The sequence below is a fragment of the Paramormyrops kingsleyae genome, chromosome 16 (assembly GCF_048594095.1).
Source record: "Paramormyrops kingsleyae isolate MSU_618 chromosome 16, PKINGS_0.4, whole genome shotgun sequence".
In the NCBI taxonomy this organism is placed as follows: Eukaryota; Metazoa; Chordata; class Actinopteri; order Osteoglossiformes; family Mormyridae; genus Paramormyrops; species Paramormyrops kingsleyae.
This window is the reverse complement of record NC_132812.1, coordinates 5201639-5218872: the sequence shown is the minus strand read 5'-3', so window position 1 is coordinate 5218872 and position 17234 is coordinate 5201639. Positions and strand designations below refer to the sequence as shown.

At 41.2% G+C, this 17234-nt stretch overlaps 2 protein-coding genes across 6 annotated transcripts; one reads left to right on the top strand and one right to left on the bottom strand.

Annotated features, from left to right (window-relative positions):
* The first annotated feature begins 352 nt into the window (after positions 1–352).
* arl13b (ADP-ribosylation factor-like 13b) lies at positions 353–15432 on the top strand. 5 transcript variants are annotated; one of them, XM_072700254.1, is made up of 10 exons: positions 353–1174; positions 3579–3649; positions 4151–4400; positions 9556–9661; positions 9830–10032; positions 10283–10400; positions 12304–12484; positions 12727–12843; positions 13084–13152; positions 14341–15432. In XM_072700254.1, exons 1-10 carry the CDS (start codon positions 1116–1118, stop codon positions 14424–14426), a joined length of 1260 nt encoding a protein of 419 aa, XP_072556355.1. In that variant the 5' UTR covers positions 353–1115; the 3' UTR covers positions 14427–15432. The 5 variants fall into 5 exon arrangements, with proteins under 5 accessions (XP_072556355.1, XP_072556354.1, XP_072556357.1 ...); XM_072700253.1 differs by having other exon boundaries at positions 12724–12843; XM_072700255.1 differs by having other exon boundaries at positions 354–1174; positions 12724–12843; positions 14452–15432.
* Positions 5463–8317, bottom strand: LOC111852084 (syntaxin-19-like). The gene is made up of 2 exons (XM_023827615.2): positions 8071–8317; positions 5463–6899 (listed from the first exon to the last, which is right to left on the bottom strand). Exon 2 carries the CDS (start codon positions 6778–6780, stop codon positions 5893–5895), a length of 888 nt encoding a protein of 295 aa, XP_023683383.2. The 5' UTR covers positions 6781–6899; positions 8071–8317; the 3' UTR covers positions 5463–5892.
* Positions 15433–17234: the final 1802 nt, after the last annotated feature.

Sequence of the window (17234 nt, the reverse complement as noted above, 5' to 3'; positions counted from 1 at the left end):
ATATACTCTGATTCAGCAGCTCCATCTGCTGTGCATTAGTGAAACATATTAGATTTGTTATGTGCACAGTCTATTTACGTATCGTTAAAACACAGGTATTACTTTTCAGCATAAGAAGACACTTAAATCAATCCATTTCTAATATGATTCAGTGACGCATCCTAAATTGTCCACGGGATTTTTATATACTGATCTGTGTCTAATCATTTTAAGCTACTTTACACTGCCAACTGAAGTAAAACAACCGCGATTATTTCGTTGTAAACGTTACCAACAGTTTTACTCCCAACCGCTAGGAGCGCTCTCCGAAAAACCTATAGTGATGGTAAAGGAGAATAGCGTTGTCTTTGTTCAAGTACAGTCGTGGGGGCGGGGATTTGCCATCGCAGCCATAGCAGCCGCAGCCGGACGTGTAAACATTACCACCACTTGTTGCCAAAACTGCACTTTTTATTCGCATTTTTACTTCTAAAACGAGTAACGGTGGAAAAAGTATCGGTCCGAATATTCCGTTTCAGAGGCCCGACATGTAGCTGATATATTAAAGTTGCTCCTCTAAATTTATGAAGTGCATCGGAATAGCCAGCTAAGTCGCTAAAACAGTAGGGCGGAATATCTTTTTTCTCAGTTTATCAGCTTTACATGACTGCCGTCTTCCAGTATGCGTTGTTGGTAGCTGATGCTGGTTAGGCTGACTGACAGGGAATCGGCGCCGACGTGTAACTGTATTAATTTCTGGGTGCCTCTCTCTCTGCACATTCTGTTAGTGCGTGTGTAACGTTGGACCGTTATTTCGCTCTGTTGTCTTATTAGCTGCTCAGTCGGTCTTAGACGTCTGAGTTAGTCAATCTCTGTAAGACCGTGATAATTTGAGCTAGTCGGTCTCTGTACTTAACTTCCGAGGGGAAATTAGACTGTGTTAGCTCGCGTTACTTTGTGCGCTACCCCCTGAAGTCTCCCCACCGCCGGGATGACCCGAAGCTGAAGCAGCGGCCTACCATGGGAACGACGCGTGGAGCCTCGCATCTGGATCTCTCGCGCTTCCTGGGCAGCCCAGTGCGCTCGCTTTGCGGTCGCACGAGTGGATTTCTCTAAGTCCTGGAGTCCCGAGTGCGATGTTCAGCCTCATGGCTAACTGCTGCAGCTTGATGAAACGCTGGAAGGAGCCAGCAAGGTCAGTGCTTTCCGGATTACTTGGTCGTTGAATTTTGTGTTGTATAAAATGGTGTGTTTATTTGCCTGATTCAAACAATAAATGTCACCCGTACTGCGGTGCTCTACGTCCGACGTTAATAATTGATTCTCATATCGTGTCCCGCCCCCGGTGTTTACATGTTCTTCCAGTGTTTGTGTCGGTTTCCTTTGGATACTCCGATTTCCTTCTGCAATCCTAAAGAAAATATGCGGCCACATAAAGTGCCCCAAAGGGGCAGATTATGCGTAAGTAAATGTCATGTGATAGCCTGGCATCCCGTCCAAGGTGTCCCCTGACTCTAGCCCTGTGCTTCCTGGGATGGGTGTCAGACTCAAACGACCCTGAACTGGGAAAGCGCTTCTGGATGATAAATGGCATTGTTGCGATTATTTAACGGGAGAATAAAGTGATACCAAGGCAGTCACTGTGAAGTTTTGAGCGTCCCAGGGTTACGGGGTTTGGCCAGAGGTTGGAATGAAGTTGTCACGTTGTTCAAAGCTGCCGTGAAGTGGTGCGAGTGCTTGCGCTCATGATAATAGCTGCTGCGCTTGTCATCTGTTGATGCCCTCGAGTGTTCGGTACGGCTCACTCCATTCAGGATCCTGCAGATGTCGTCCCATATGGCTCCGACCTTCTGTGATCGCGGCGCAAACTCCACAGGCCCGACGTTTTTCTCGCTGTTTGGTGCTTTTCCCGTCAACAGCCGTCCTAGTGAGAGGAAAAAGCACCAAACAGCGAATGTGCCTCTGAACGTGTTGGGGATGTGAGATTTGGAGGAGACAGTGTTATATATTTCAAGATGATGCTTCCTAGTATCTTTAACTATCTGTCTTTGAAATGTGACCCAATGTGTCACCCTGAAAAGTTAGACTGAATTTTCATAGATGTACACTTGTGTACAGTAGACACACCAAAACTGAACCTCCAATACTGCGTTTTGGATACTTTTAAATTTTTTACCATAAATTACATATTTTTCATAAATGAATATAATTGTGTCGTGAGCATTTTCAAAAAATGTTCTGCTTTGTAAAGTTAATGTTATTGTTCCTGAATTTTGAATTTTTTTATTTGTAAAATAAAATGACAAGATGCTGGATGCATGTTTGTATGTATGTGTATCTCATATTTATTAGTGCAAATATAACTTATAAGTGACATGTGGGGAGGAAGTTTGTTTTTAAGATGTTAGGTTCAAGGCAAGATGAAGCAAAGAAAACTGGTCTGTTGTATCTGACGCAGTAAGTGAGAGTTTTGTTGTGCAGCTGTTTTACAGAAGAAAATGGTAAATCCCCTGTAATCTGCCCCCAGATGCTGAAAGGGATGTATAGAGACCTGTGGTGTGGTCTGTCAATGAAGCATTGGCCACACCCTGTAACAGGAAACCACCTGGGCCGTGTGCTTAATGTCTTTGACCCTGGGGTGCTACGGCTGTGTTAACATAAGGTTAAGTCTTGGTGTTTGTCTTGGTTAGCCTCAGTGTTTGGGTATGTTTGTATTGACAGGGATATGAACAAAGGGGTTTTCCCTTTCAGCTGAGAATTTTTTCTCTTATGCCTCTTTGAATATTAGATCTGACAGCTGAAATGCCACAGTTACGCATATCTGATAATCTTGTAGTTGATTCTGCAGCTTTTTAAAAAAAAATTCTTTTGTATTGAACATAGTACTGTACTTGCATTGTTCCATTTCTTATTACATTATTAGCACATCCCGCTATTACATTATCATGTAGACAATAATTTTAAGCAGCATGTAATAGCCAGAGTTTTTATTTGGAAGGATATAACTATTAGTTTGGTTTTCCCTTGTCTTGAAATAATGTGGGTTATTGTAAGGAAATCATTTCAGTGTCCTTATTGAAACACTCAGTTATTTTCTTCTCCAATTTCAAACCTGTAGGATTGAAAGAATTATGGAAAATCACCGTATATAAATAATATTGTCCCTGGAGGCCCAAACCTATATGTCTGCAATGATAACTATTGAAGTATTATCTTCCTGTTGGGAATAGCAGGTGTATGAATGGGGATTCAGATATGCAATGCTGAAAGCCTGAACCCCCACACATAACAATGAGCAGTGTTATTGTGCTGTGGACACAGGTGTAGCTCCAGTAATGAGCACTGACTCATACAGTCTGTAAATCCCTGCACACTGGTCAGCTAAGCTCCTGTTAATGCAGAAGGGCCAGTGCCTCTTATGGGTGTCTGGTTAAATGGGCTTCCTGGGATCAACCACTATATCAGTGCTGCCCAAAAAAGCAGTATGATGTCCAATATTTCTGCAGATTGACCCATGTACTACTATGTTAAAACATTATTTTGTTCTCCCAAGAGTAATATGTTAATTTTGTATTCATTTCTTTTTATATACTTTATAGGAAGGTAACATTGCTGATGGTGGGACTTGACAATGCAGGGAAGACTGCTACCGTCAGAGGAATACAGGGAGGTGAGACTTCACAAGTCATAATTTGTGGATCATTGACTGTTCACCCCCCCCCCCCCCCATTGACTGTTCACCCCCCCCCCCCCCCATTGACTGTTCACCCGCCCCCCCCCCCATTGACTGTTCACCCCCCCCTTGGTCTGTGTTTTTTTTTTTGGGGGGGAGTAATGGCTCATTTGATATACAGATTCTATTTGTACTGGAATAAGTAAAAAGCAGGGCAAGCAGCTGTTTGTCTTGTCAAACTAAACTCCCCAGATGAATGTTAGCCCATTCATTGTCCTTAAAGTGGCAGCCTGTATTACCAGTTCCAGAAAACTAGTAAGGAGTCCGCTACTTCGGATCGCATCCCTAAAGATGTTTTTGTGTAGTTAATTTATTAATAGCTGTCACATTTTCACAATTTATTCAACAGGATTGCATTTAGAAATGGTGGCAAAATGACAACTACTCAGCGTTTATTAGGATAAACATTCACATGTGTTTAATTTTGTTGATCTGCAGAAAACCCTGAGGATGTGGCCCCCACTGTGGGCTTCTCTAAGATGGACCTCAAGCAGGGAAAGTTCGAGGTAACCATCTTCGACCTCGGAGGCGGCAAGAGGATCCGTGGAATCTGGAAGAACTACTACGCGGAATCCTACGGTGTAGTTTTTGTGGTGGATTCCAGCGACATCCAGCGCATTCAGGAGACCAAGGACACCATGGCAGAGGTTCTGAGACACCCCCGCATTGCTGGGAAGCCTGTCCTTGTGTGAGTAATGTCGTTACTGCATGCTGATGGGGGGGGCAATGGATTTAAAAAAGAAGTGTTATTTTTTGCATTCGTTCTGACTTTTTGTTCTATTAAAAATGATCCATAAACAAAGTGCTCATGTTCTTCCTTTAGGAAACACAAGGTGGCAGTGTTGCTTCTCAAAAAGGCACTGTATGGTTTCAGTTGGAAAACAACTCCAGACAGTCCTGACATTTGTCTTTCTTTTGGGAGTGTGTTAGTATGAACATTTGTTGTATATTGAGTGAAATCACATAATTTTCACTTAACAGTCCTGTTTCCATGTCAGGACACACACATAAAACACACAATCATTGCATAGTTTTTTGAGCTGGGACTCCCATAAAATGTAACACACTGTGTGTCATAATGTTATGAGGTATAGCAGCTGCTCTCCTCTTTTATGGAAGGCTTGCAGCCCCCCCCCTCCCCTATAACCCCCCCCCCCTGCCCAGCTTGAGCTGGATAATGTAAGCACTTGGCACAAGACACACTCTTCCTCTGCCCGTCATCCTCATCAAAGAATCGTCTCCAGTTTGTCTGAGCGATACTGCCTCCATCCTTCCCGCTGATGGGCGCGTGCTGGGCATGGTGTCCAGCTAGGCACTTATAAAGCCCCCCCATGCTGGGTTAATGGGGTTAGACCATTTCTGAGAAGCCCACTCCTGGCCTAATGTAGGCACTTAACACAAGTGTCTGCCTCAAGCACTGCACAGCGGACAGACCTGCAGGTATGGCAGGGAAATGCCTTAGCATGAGAATGACACCATTTTCGGGCTATGTCTGTTATTACTGTGTGCTGCCCTGAAGTAAGGGTAAAAACTGTTGAAATGGCAGCCTGTGAATTAAAGTCAGATTGTTCAAATACAGCCTTTACAATAGTAAGTATTAGATGTGCAAGTGTTTGAACTAATCCTGACATCGACTGTGTCGCATGTCATTAAAAAAGCCTGTTGGGTGGAATGATTTTCTTCAGCATTTAATGTATAAAAAAATAGGTTAAATAGCATCCTAGCATATCATGCACAAACTGCCTTATATGTTGACTGTATTTATTAGAATGAATAAAGTAAATTTTTTTGTACATAAATGGTTCATCGTTATGTTTAGAGTTAACAGTTACAGTGTACTTTATAAATAAATATGCCGTGAAGGTCGGTGCTTATAATTATGAATAATGGGCCTCATTTCATGTTTAAAAATGTCCATAGTTTCATGTAACAGGTGAGAACGTTTGGTGCCCCACAGGGTTCTCAGTCCACATCAGTCATCTTGCTGATGTGATGTGCTGTTAAAGTTCATCGTGCCCTTGGCCTTTATCTTGGCCAGATGGAAGGGAAGGTCCTTTGTGTGCTCTTTGGTGTTGGGGGGGGGGGGCAGTCATTATGCGCAAGTTGTGTTGTCTTAACTACTGCATTGCTACTGCAGTGAGCCCAAAAACACTGAATCCTTCGCATGCGATTGGCTGAGCTCAGTTCGCACAATTGCGACAACAGAAGCAGCATATTCCCTTGAAGGGGTTCTCCTTTTTGTACCTAGCTGCTTTTTTGATATTCTCCTTGATGCTCGCCGTGAAGTTTTGTGTCTTCTCCACTTGGGCCTGGATGTTCTCGATGTGTTCCCCCTGCTCCTGCACCAACAGGCCTATGTCCATGAAGAGGTCATGCAGGTCCTTCATGCTGCTCTCCAGGCAAATGAGCTCCTTGTGGCGCCTCTCTATTTCACAGAGCTGCGTACGGGTAACCTTAGCCTCATCCAGGAAGTTCTCGCTGAAAACCTTCCACCTGCCCTGCTCCACCATCTCGTCCACTTCCTCCTCTGATGTTTCCTGGCCAGAAATCTCCAGTTGACGGATGATGAACGTCTTGCACTTTTCTTGCCTGCTCATTAGAGTCTCATTATATTGACATGTGACTTTCTGGAAGTGGCGCAGGAGCATGGCATGCTGGGAACGCTGGATGCGGGTTGCAGTTCCTGACGGGTTGCTCTTTGCTTCTGTTTGCTTCACTTGCTTGAGCAGGGTGTCCAGCTGCTTGTAGATACTCTCTGCCTGCAGTTTGATGTCCAAAGTGACACTGTTCTCCTTTTTCATCATGCTGAAGCTCCGCATAACAGCCGTCAGGGTCTTCTGCTCCTGGCTGAACTTGTTGACCTCCGCCTCCAGGTGGTAAATGTCCCCTCGGATGTGTTGTGCCTGTCGGAGGAAGATTTCCAGCACTGGCTCCTTCTCAAAGATCACTGCCTCTGAAGTGATGGGCACATCATCCTCCTCCTCCTCATCCGTGCAGGGGTTGTCGTCATCCTTGTTTTCCTCTTGGGCATCTATTGTCTTCTGCAGCTCCTCCAGTCGGTCCTTCATTGTTCTGGATTTCCAGGCGCTCTTTTACACACAGAAATGCTGTCAGATTCTTCCTAGTCCCTGGCTTCCATGCAATTCCATTGACTATTTTCGAAGTGCAGAGAGTATGTTTTTTAGCTCTGAAATAACATAAAAGGCAAACTTAGCAAAATGCAAGAAATCTAGAGGGTGACACCTTGGGTTTACAAACGGTATTGTCTTATTTTCATTTACATGGAATTGTAAGTGGTTTATTTCAAGAAAGGACACAGTCTTGTAGTTTACACTAAATAACTATTATTGGGCCATTAATCATTTTAGTCCTCATGCTACTGCAGTATGGGGAATCCCCCCCGTCCATATGCTCTCTCTCTCTCTCTCTCTCTGTCTCTCTGTCTCTCTGTCTCTCTCTCTCTCTCTGTCTCTCTAATATATATATATATATATATATATATATATATATATATATATATATATTATATATATATATATATTTATATATATATTTATAGAGAGAGAGACAGAGAGAGAGAGAGTTACCAATTACCTTCAGTATGTGGGCTTTTTAGTGTCCAGGGTGCTATATATACATACATACACACACACATAAAACACAGAGCACAGGGTAGTTTTTTTCTCCTCTTCCATTTTAAAAGTTGTGAAGTTGACTTAAATAGCAGATTGAATTAATAGAGTTTGATGTAACTTTCCATCCAGTGTGGATCATGAGAGATTAAATTATCATCAACCAAATCTGCTATACAGATTAAGAATAATTTGCAACAATCTGAAATTTATCTTTCTTAACACCTAGTCATAAAACATGTCGCCACATTATATGAACACATGTGTTGTGTAACAGATGCACAGATACGCTGGTATTATGTAGTTCCATCAAAGACGAACAGCAACATTTTGCTTTCTAACAGTTCGGTCTGAAGATATGTTTTCATAAAAATTGTTTTAATGGAAATTAAAATTTTGTGATAAAGATTTTATTTGCTAAATGTGTGTTATATAGCAATTGTTTATAAAGATACAAAACAAAAATCTTTTAAGATGCGTATATGTTTGTACTACGTGGCTGGAGACATTTCAGAACAGATACCCGACACCTTTATTTAGAAAACAATGTTGTTAAGAAACCACTCTGATCATATTTGTGTCACAGGACTGATCGCTTGTTTTGCCTTCATTGTGAGGCAGATATTAAATGAATGTATCTTCACTGGACTTAACTGTTTGTAGATCATGTTACTATTTAACGGTAATGCAAAGCTGGTCTGCCAAAGCCATAAACAGTTATGTTACCTTGTTGTCAGGTACGAGTGAAACGCTGAGTTGGAACCAAAGCCAGGTATCTGCTTGCTATCTTACGGAGTCTTTCTGTCCCGACAGCGTTACTTTTCTTTGATGCGCACGTGTTCGGATATTTCTTCAGCCTTGGCCTCTCCATACACTTTCTAAACCATTTTGGGGTCTATACCCTCCACTTCACCCCCCAAAGTAAATATTTGTAGCACCTTCATGCATATAGAGCAGGAAGTGGAGGAGAATGTGGTTCTTCCAGTCCACAGCCACACCTCCTACTACATACTGAGTGCAAGCCGTTATGGTGCAATTCATGAGGCCATCTGATAAATATGTAGTGACTTAATGAAATTTCTTCAAGGAAATGTGCGCTGTATGTTTCTGAATTTTTTTTCCAATGTTGTCTATAAGGGACTATAGCCCTTGGGTTAAACAGCTTTGCCTTCCTGCTTTAAGAAGAAGCATCAATTTTATGGAAGTATTAAAAAATGATCTGGAATGCAGTTTCACAAACTAGCTGCCTATTTAATTTCTCCAGGCTCTTCAGAGTCAATTTAACAGCACAATCTCCCATTCAGAGCATTATGATTCTGAAAGGGTTTGCCATTTATATAAACTATTTCCTTTGAAGTATCAGCTGTTACATTTTATGTAAAAAAAACAAATTATGTACTTATCCATTTATTTTTGTGTTGTTTTATATTTATAAATTCTGAATGAGAAAATTCTGTAGCAAAGAGTTTCTGACACAGAAAATGTGTTGTATGATAACTAGAACTATTACAATTTAAAGACTATAATTATCAGCTTTTTAGTTTGAGCACTTTTTATCAATGGTGACAGTAGTATAATTACTGGTGTTTTAGTCAGAGTTACAGTATGTATCCTGAAGCTCAGATTTGACCTATGATCTTTGAAGATGGGACCTTGTCTTTGATTCTAGGGGAGATAAAGACTAATAGCGTGGGGGAGCAACAGTTACTGCTCCTTCCCCTGCCCCATGTTAAATATTAATTAGAAAATGACCAGGACTTTTTAGTGTCAAGGGCAATTGAGGATTTTGGACCCCCCAGGTCTTCAGACTATGAATTGTAACTCCAGAAAACACATGGTTCTGTCCCATTAGTTTAGCATGTTTTGTTTTTTTGTGTTAGAGAAATGAAAAAAACCTGTTATACAAGATGGGAAAGGTGCGTATCACGTGCGTAGCTGTACAATCAGCTAATAGATTGCTGTGCCATGACTTGTATGTAGCCAGAAACAGCCATTACTTAGTTCCCCTTTTGATTTTATGGAATATGTTGTGTGTGATATACTGTAAGATAGTTGTGAAAAATCCCCAGAGAGTCTACTTCTTAGATTTGTTCATCAATTTCCTGATTCGAATCAAGAAACATGAGTTTTTGGCTGCGTAACTATTTGCCCTGTTTGTGCCCCACATTAGTCATTGCAAAATCATGGCATTGTTATTTTCTTCTCCCTTAGACTGGCCAACAAACAAGACAGAGATGGTGCATTGGCAGAGGCAGATATCATAGAGCATCTATCCCTGGAGAAGCTTGTGAATGAGAATAAATGTCTCTGTCAAATTGTGAGTACTCTTTTTGGGAATCAAACATGTATCTTTTGGCTGGTTGGTTGTGTTATTTTGAATGTAATGTGGTGCTAAGGTCAGATTCTGCCACTTATGTTTGGCATATCATTATCAAAGATGGAGTTAAAGACACTATTTTTAGACTGTGTGGCATTTGCACTGCAGGAGCCCTGCTCAGCTGTAATTGGCTACGGGAAGAAGATGGACAAGTCCATTAAGAATGGGCTAAACTGGCTCCTGAACAACATTGCTAGGGACTACGAGGGTATCAGCGAGCGCGTGGAGAAGGATACTGCGGAGCAGAAGGCTCAGGAGGAGCTGGAGAAGAGGGAGCGAGGAGAGAGAGTCCGGCGAGCTCGAGAGGAGAGGTGAGCGTCCCAAGAACCCTTGGATGGCCTGTAAGGCAAGAATTGTTCCCTACAAAAACTCAGTTAAATATAATGGTTTTTCTAAATGAAAGGTAATCACAAAACTGAAGAGATAGCATTTATGCTTTTAAGAAAAAGCTGAGAGAAGGTAACCTTGGACACAGACCATAATGTCGCCCCACATGGCCTTGAGGTTAGCCAGCCTGTGTGAGAGCCTTGTGATTTTCTGAAATGGTGTTCTCTTCCGCAGGGATAAACAAGAGCGAGAAGAGGCTGAAAGGGAGGGGAGGACTGTGCAGACAGGGGAGGAGGAAAACGGTGCCAGTTTGTCACACCCTTTCCAGCCGATTGCTGATGTCATCACAGAGGTGTGACATTGAGATCTAACCCCAACGCAACCCTCACACGCCCTTTTTTATATACTGGGTAGTTTTTACTTGAAATAGGTGAATACATAAAATGCTAACTCCTAAATAAAACAAAACTGAAGTTTTAGTTTCATAATAAATCATTAATTATTATTAATTAGTGCCGTCAAGTCAAAGTCATCTCCGAACATAAAAGGTTTCTTCAGAACTTTGTCTTTTGTAGAGGTCTTCAGGCTTCTCATACATGTTGTTTGCTGGTCAAACTCTTCTTTATCTTCAGTTTTTCTAATTGTTTTGGGCTTTTCCAGTATAGTGGGTCTTATCATAATATACCTGAAATAAGACAACTTCAGTTTGATTATTTGTGATTCAGTTTGGGCTTGATTTGATCTTGATTTGTTTTCCTCACAGACCATGGTGTTCTTAAGTCTTTGCTGGCCCCAAAGCTAATGCCATAGTTTTACATATTGACCTTCTGATATCCCCTGGTTTTTTCAGTTATCCATACACCCATCTCATCATCTTGTTCCTTGGCCTTTCCTGAATACATTGACTTTGGCTCTTTCAATTTTACTGCATTTTTATTGGATTTCTCTTGGATGACTTTGAATTTCATCTACAGTTCTTCTGGTCATCTATAAAGTGAGTCCAATGTCTGTAATTGGTTTCTGATGTTTCCTTGATGACAATGTGTATATTATTCACACTATTTCTTGGGTGTAGTTTATGATTTGTTCCATAATCTGCTTCAGGCCGTATCTTCACTCTTTGAACTGAGGTCTTTCATAGTTTGACAATGAGAAAATAGTCTGATTTCTGTAAACCCATCTGGCGATACTGAAGTGTAAAGATGCTTTTCACTGCTCCTTGGAGACTGAATTGGCAATGAAGATTTCATTGGATTTCCATCTAATCAGTCATTCTGCAGCTTTGTTTCTGCTTCTACGTTCATATTAGCTAATTGAATTTCTGATCTTTTTCCAATCTCCCGGCACCAGTAATATATAATTTGCATGACCTGTCTCAGCCTGAACCTGGTTAAACTTTGCAGTTTCCTCTTTATCCACATGAGTCTTTGACACATAAGCCTGCGTAACTGTTGTATTGAATGGGATTTATGTGATATGTTGTTCATTTATGATATTGTATCCAGTTAGCCTTTACAGTGTACTTCCTAAAATACTCACAGCTTTTCCTCTTTCCTAAGTAGTAAATGATGTGTTCATATAACTGAAAGTAGCCTAGTCCATTTAATTTTGCTAATGCTTAAGATGTTGACTTGTATGGATCCATTTTCATCTTTATCACGCCCAGCTGTCCCTGACTCATACTCTGTACAATCCATATTCCAATAGTAATCCTGTCTTTGCAGTCTCGGATATTCTTTCTCGGCATGGCAACATCATCAATTGGACTTCTATAAGTCTTTGATCCCACCACGTCTAAACATCAACCATACTCGGAAGAATCCTTAGCCCTTCCCCAGCTGCATGTGAAGTGCCTTTCTGCTGAAGCGGTTCTGTCTTCCAGTTCTATAATGTTTTTCATTCTGGCGTATCTGCCCATAAGTTTTCTTTGGTAAGGTATAGGAGTGGTTTTCCGTTGCCGCCTTCTGCACAATTTGAAATAGAGTCATTGCCATATTCAGTGCTGTGATCGTCTGTTGCCTGTGCTATTCCGTTGCCACCAAATCTAGGTGGTAGGCAGGGCTCCTTGCTGTCATACCATGACGAAATGTAATTTAGTAAGTAAGATGGTGTACAGCTTACACAACCTTGTTTGGTGATACGGTGGTTGTTGTGATGGCAGTCAACAAAAATTGGTATCAAATGTGGTTGAATCGTTTCACGTGAGAGAAAATATTTATTTACTGTTGTGTCTGGTGGGGGTGGGGGGGGTGCAGAATGAAAATAAGCTGAAGAAGCTGAAAGAGCGAGAGCGGGAGGACATCTCTGAGGGGCAGCGGAGCCCCAGTGGAGAGCTGCAGACCTTCAGCAGTCCGGCCAGTCCACAGCATCAGCAGCCGGAGGAGGAGGAGGAGGAGGAGGAGAGCGAGAAGTTAACTGCTGACAGCGCAGACTCCGGTCAGTCACGCATTTTTCCTCACATTCATGTGCACGTGCTCCTCTGATAGGAAAAAGTCTCCACAAATGTTATGGTCCTACACATGTATACGAAGCAAAATAAAAAGTGGATTTTGGAAGAAAAAAAAAAACATAAAAATGGCTGTGTGGCCTGGCAGCCCTAATTTATGAAAAATCTTTCCAGTGACATGGGACACACAGGACTACAGGTTGTATCACACGTGTGTTTTACGCTTCAGCAGCCGATCAAACCAAAAAGAAAGCGAAGAAGCAGTGGCTGAAGCGGAAGCACAGGGTGGACCCCTTAAAATCGGAGGAGGAAGCCCCTGAGATGCGAACGCCCCCCCCTCCCCCTCCAGGTGACAGACACCATGACATGACTAATAACTGTACAATTATGACTCCAGTTCCGAGGAAGCCCAGTGTTTATAATGTCACTTGAATAATACTGACTGGTTACATTTTACTCATATCTTAAGTACATGTAATCTGTATTAGGTACAGGCAGTGTTATAAAATTGAGCATGTAAATGTCACAAGATCTTTTTAGCTAAGATGAGTTAACATCTTAAGCATCAGTACTTCTTGCTTTGTTTTAGTTGGATGGGCTACTCCAAAAGCCACTAGGCTTCCCAAACTTGAGCCACTTGGGGACACAAAGCATTCTGGTAATTCAAACTTCCACCTGAACTGTCTGCATGTTCATTGCTGATATACACTGGCTGTGATGACATTATGACATGGTGCTGTCTCTGCGTCACTAACCCACTGCATTGCTCAATGTTCCTGTCTGTGCATCCTTTGCATGTTTCATAGGGGTGACTTTGGAAGCCATAATGTAAAACCTAAACCAGTCATTGTTTACCTTCTATTTTCAGCTAAAATCAGCCAAATGTGTATCTCAATCTTGAATTTGTTTTAGATCAGTTTTCCAAATAACAAAAGACACTTCTATTGACAAGTTTTTTTTCTTCATTTTTAAGAGGCCTGGTTCGTATCACTAACATGCTTGTTTTTTGGGCTTATGTGCTTATTTCCTGTTTTCCAGTAACATTAAAATGCATCTGAAATGTCAGATTTTTGTTTATGTGATGAAATTAAAATGACACCTGGATTTAAATGTTTTTCGCCTAGAGGTATAATAGTTATTTTGAATATTTTAATAGGATTCATATTGTTTTGAAAACCTCATTATTATTATTGGCAGGCGGAAAAGTATAAATAAGATAATGAATTTATTTTTTAAAAAGTAAGGATGCACCAATACCGATACCAGCATCAGGTATCGGGACGATACTACGCTCATATGCTTATACTCTTACTCATTACCAAGAACCAAACCTACTTGATTGCTACATTATGTTAAAACTCAAAGCTGCTGCTTTTTTTTTTGTGCTACCCAATCAGATTTTTGCATCTAGCAAGGGATTTGTCAACCAGAAACATTTGGGAAAGATAAATGCACAGAACACCAGCATTGGCAAATTGGCGAGTATACACGGAGGATCTCAGCAGTTTGAGTATATTTTAAGATAAGGGATGGCGACAGAAGTAAAGCAAAAACCGTAAGGTCTGTTTTGCTAAAGTATCGGATCGGTACTCGGTATTGGCCAATATCCAAAGCCCAGGTATCGGTATCGGTACACAAAAAGTGGAATCGGTGCATCCCTATTAAAAGGGTAAAAGAATATTATCTTTAGATTAATGGTTTCTTTGTATGTGTTGTAGGCTGTTGAGGAATCAGTATGTCGTGGTGAGCGTTCCTGTACTGATGCACAGTTCCTCTTCAGCTCTCCATCGGAAATGCCCCTAAGAGGCCCACTAACAGAGCTGTCTCTCTCCCTCTCCTCCTGCAGATTTCTTTGGGAAGCCACTCCCTCCTGTCACTGCCGACAGGCAGAGGTCTGACAGTGGCCTTCGCAGTGTCATTCCGTACAAATGACTGCTCTTTTGTTTTTTCTTTCAAGCGCGTGGCGTATAGGGAGGTATACGGGCAGACTGCACTCTGGGATTAGCACAGCACCGCCTGAGCAAGGCTGTACTGACATGGACCTATTGCCAGCACAGCTAGTTCTTAATGGAGAACGGCGGCCAGGATGTACTTCCCGCTGGGGACGAGGTGCAGGGCTGCATGTGGATTCTAGCGGCACCTGAAGTGGCACCAAGACTTCTACACGCTGGACCTGAACACCAATTGTTTATAACGGTTTCTTAAAGAACATGCCAGTTTATACTCCCTGAGTTTATTTTTCGTAATTATTTTTTACAGATAGTATTTGTACAGCATTTCTAAAGCTAAATTTCCACGGGCGCCTTTATCTTTCCTTACAGCAGTTTCAAACTCACATTACCATGGCCTAAGAGATTCAAGGTTTATTATGTAAGAAAAGTTCTTACTACCATAGAAAAGCAGTTCAACATGTGATTTGTATGGTTATTTTCCCTTTTTTGATTATACTCAAGTCATAGAGTATATTCTCTGCACCAGTCTGAGACTAACACAAATTCAAATAAAAAAAAAAACAAAAAAAAACTTTATTTGTCCCTGAGGGGCAATTAACCCAGCTAAGGCTGTTTTGTGACACTAAGCTGTAGATCTGATCTGTAATATTTCATTTATAGCGTGGTCTATGTAGAATTTGCATAGGAAATTACTATATGCTGTAAACATTCACATTAATACAGTTGTTTGTACATAACATCTAGTTCTGACGTAAAAACTATAACCTGCTAATTATTCCCCTTAAAATTGGAAGCCAGTAATGTAGGGGAAACTGAACATTTTACAGAAATATCAATTATGGTCTCTGATCATGATAATGTGTTCAGCTACATGGAATACATACACATTGCTGCTTGGATTTCACTTTCTATTTGTTTTTTACAATACAGGTTTTTTTGTTTATACCAACATCCACTATTAAACTGTATAAAGTGTTTTCCAGCTATTTTGTGGCCCATTGCTTAAATTACATGCTTTATAAACACAAGTTGCTGTGCTTCCTACAGTATAATATGAGATTAAGTGCAGTATAAGCTGTCTGCCGTGGCTACGAGTCAGTGTACCTGGGGGTCCTGCTACTGAGCCTTTGTAATTTCACACAGTAGCATTCATATTCTGCTTTGCTGGAAATCATAAGAAACTGTTTGTAAAATTAAGGATGTCCTCACTACAGTGCCCTCCGTAATGTTTGGGACAAAGATACATTTTTCCTTGATTTACCCCTCTGCTTTCAAATCAAACCATTCAGATATGATTAAAATGCCTATTCCAGAATTAAGTTTAAAGTTATTTGCATACATTTCAGTTTCACTATGTAAAAATGACCACACTTTTTATACATAGTCTCCCTTTTCAGGGCACCATAATGTTTGGGACATTCGGCTTCACAGGCATTTGTGACTCAGGTGTGTTTCACTGGTTCACTGGAATAAGAAACCTAGGCTTACTTCCATTTGGAGTTTGTAGTTGCCAGTGTTCAACATGAGAAGAGCTGTGCTAATGAAAATCAAAGAAGTTATTATGAGGCTGAAAAAGAAAAAATTAGTGACATCAGTCAAACCTTAGGATTACAAAATCAACTGTCTGGAATATCATTAAGAAGGAAGAATGCAGCGGTGAGCCATGGAAGACCTCCACTGATGATGACAGAACAAACCTCACTATGATAAAGAAAAATCCCCAAACGCCTGTCCAACAGATCAGAAACTTCAGAGGCAGAGACGAAGACTTCATGAACAGAAATACACAGGCTACACTGCAAGATGCAAACCACTAGTTAACAACAAAAACAGAGGATGTACAGATTACAGTTTGCGGAAAAGTACTTAAAAGAGCCTGCAGAATTCTGGAAAAAGGCCTTATGGACAGACGATACCAAGATTAACCTGTATCAGAGTGATGGCAAGATTAAATTATGGAGATGAAAAGGAACAGCCCAAGTTCCAAAGCATCGCAGCTCATCTGTAAAACACGGTGGAGGGGGTGTATGGTTTGAGCATGAATGTCTGCCTCAGGTACTGGCACACTTACCTTCACTGTTGAAGTAACTGCTGACACAGTCACACAATGAATTCTGAGGTGTATAGAAACATCTTATTTGCTTAAATGCCTCCAAATTCATTGGACGGCGCTTCATCCTGCAGCAAGATAATAGTCCCAAACATACCGGTAAGGCAACACGGGAGTTTTTCCAAAGCTAAAAGATGGAAAATTCTTGAAAGGCCAAGCCAGTCACCTGATTTAATCCAATTGTGCGTACCTTCCATATGCCGAAGAGGAAACTTAAAGGGGCAAGTCCCCGAAACAGGCAGGAGCTGAGGCTGCAGTTGAGGCCTGGCAGAGCATCACCAGAGAAATATTCAGCACCTGGTGATGCCTATGAATCACAAGCAGTCGTTACGTGCAAGGGATATGCAACAAAGTATTGAACATGACTGCTTTAATATACACACACCATTGCTATGTCCCAAACATTATGGTGCCCTGAAATGAGGGGGGCTATGTGTGAAAAGTGCAATTTCTACATGGTGAAATCAAAATATGTGCTTTAAAGTCTGGAATGTGCACTTTAATGATGTCTGAATTGTGTGTTTTGAAACTCGAAACCGTGGAGCAGAGATGTAAATCGAGGACAACTGTCTTTGTCCCAAACATTACAGAGGGCATGGTAGATTGTTCTCTGGTCTTACCTCAGTTAAAAAATAGTGGATTTTTGTTTCACTAATTAAAAATTTGGCTCAAGTGTGG